We start from the raw sequence: 1,828 nt of genomic DNA, 5'->3' as shown, positions 1-1,828 counted from the left end.
CAATAAATTGATAATTTTTATAAAAAAAACGGCGGAAACTTATTTGTATACAATTATGATCATATATATTATTTTATAGCATGTACACTGGTTTATATGCATAAAGGTCTCTCGCTTCGCCATTTATCCTATATTTCATTACTGGGTCTGTATCAAAAAATATTTCTTTATAAAATGATAGCCACAGACAAAATAAAATCATATATATATGACAGCGAACATCCAAATATTAACGACATGTATTACACGTCATATATTTTACGACCAAAATGTGAAAAAATTTTAAACAATTCTTAATTCTATTATCATCACATCGGTTGCATTTCGAAATCGATGCATCTAATACGTAATGTTTCTTTGTACTTGTTTTCTCAGGTATCCTTGCAATCAGGTATTTGTCAGAGTTATGGTGACGAGTCGATGGAGATATCTGGTGATGAGGCTGGTGTGAGTGTCGACGTAAAGAGTCGACGTGCACACGAACATTCACGGTCCAAATTAAGTGTCCTACCAAACGGCACGATGATGTCGCAAGTGGAATCGTTCGAAGTGAAGGACCCACGAACCGGTGGGACTTATTTTACTACTGATTTTCCCAACTTCGGCCTACCAAGCGGGGTCGAGAAGATTGATGTCAAAATCGCGGAGACTCATCGAATTACATCACCGGTTAACGAAAGCCTGACAATTAGCTCCGACAATCAAATCTCTTTACACGGTGCAGAAGGTGTGCGGATGGAGAGCAAGGACATCGTTTGGAGCGCTGATGTGGACATTTTTCTTAAGAGCGTCAATGGTAGCATTATACTAGACGCTAAAGATGGCATTTCTATAGACGTGGAAAATATTCCTGTGGCGCCTATGTTCCTGCAGAATCCTGCCACAAGTCACGAGCAATATAAAGTCTGCGTATGCATGCCGCAAGGAAAACTTTTCAAGATACCCGTCCGGCCAGGTACTGGTTCCCGCACGATCAATTGTGCACGAGTCATTCGAAGCCCAGAGAACGATCCTTGTTTGTATTAGATTTATGATTAGTGATTTTATGCATGAAGCTTTGTTATAGGCTTCAACAACGTACTGCACATTACTGCCAAGGAAAACTATATGTGCATACGAGGTGCAATCTTCTGCAATCTAATGTATTCATCGTTATTTTGAATGATACTCTTGAGAATATGAGAAGAACTTCATTTCCGACAATATAGGTCATTAATCTGCAAATATTTAAGAAACACAAACATGTCTTTTGATGAAAGGATAATTTATATAAGTTGAGAGCTCTATAAGAATCTGTATCTATTTATATAAATTGATTTTACTTTACAACTTAGTTTGTCTCTAAATATTTATATATTATAACGACTAGTATTATATCTCAATTGAAAAATAATTAAAAATAATTGAGTTCATCCTTAAAAAAGGGTATGAATAATAGTGGCCTTAAATAAAAAGGAAAAAATAGATTTCAAACTTTGAAAGATTTCTATACAGTACAGAAAGTAGGAACAACGTTGTTGAGATGTTACAATGTTGAAGTGTAAATATCTTTCCAGCGTTGATTATATTGTTCTTGATTCTACTGTATTCATTTTTCTATATTAATTTTTTATGTTGCTACAACGGCTGTGTTCCAAAATTCATCGCCAACGCTGGAAATTTATAATTCATATTATATATATATTATAAATTGTAACGGGATATCTTCCTAACGCCGCTCGGAATTGGCACGTCGGAGCCAGGGTCCGGGAAAAAGAGAGCAAATAAGTGAGTGAGTGAGTGAGTGAGTGAGTGAGTGAGTGAGTGAGTGAGTGAGTGAGTGAGTGAG

At 36.2% G+C, this 1,828-nt stretch overlaps 1 protein-coding gene across 2 annotated transcripts in view; it reads left to right on the top strand.

Moving 5' to 3' along the window:
* Positions 1-205: 205 nt before the first annotated feature.
* The window catches only part of LOC106749421, an 18,398-nt gene continuing 16,775 nt past the window's right edge, over positions 206-1,828 (top strand). Inside the window, exons 1-2 of one of the 2 annotated variants that reach the window (XM_014628831.1) lie at positions 208-955; positions 1,067-1,794. In XM_014628831.1, coding sequence (XP_014484317.1) covers positions 334-955; positions 1,067-1,161 — 717 coding nt within the window. In that variant the 5' untranslated portion in view covers positions 208-333 and the 3' untranslated portion in view covers positions 1,162-1,794. Of the gene's footprint in view, positions 956-1,066; positions 1,795-1,828 lie in introns of those variants that run through there. The other variant, XM_014628832.1, reaches the window with a different exon arrangement.

The sequence above is a fragment of the Dinoponera quadriceps genome, unplaced genomic scaffold, assembly GCF_001313825.1.
Source record: "Dinoponera quadriceps isolate SergipeBrazil2010 unplaced genomic scaffold, ASM131382v1 scaffold3757, whole genome shotgun sequence".
In the NCBI taxonomy this organism is placed as follows: Eukaryota; Metazoa; Arthropoda; class Insecta; order Hymenoptera; family Formicidae; genus Dinoponera; species Dinoponera quadriceps.
This window is presented reverse-complemented; position numbering and strand designations above follow the sequence as displayed.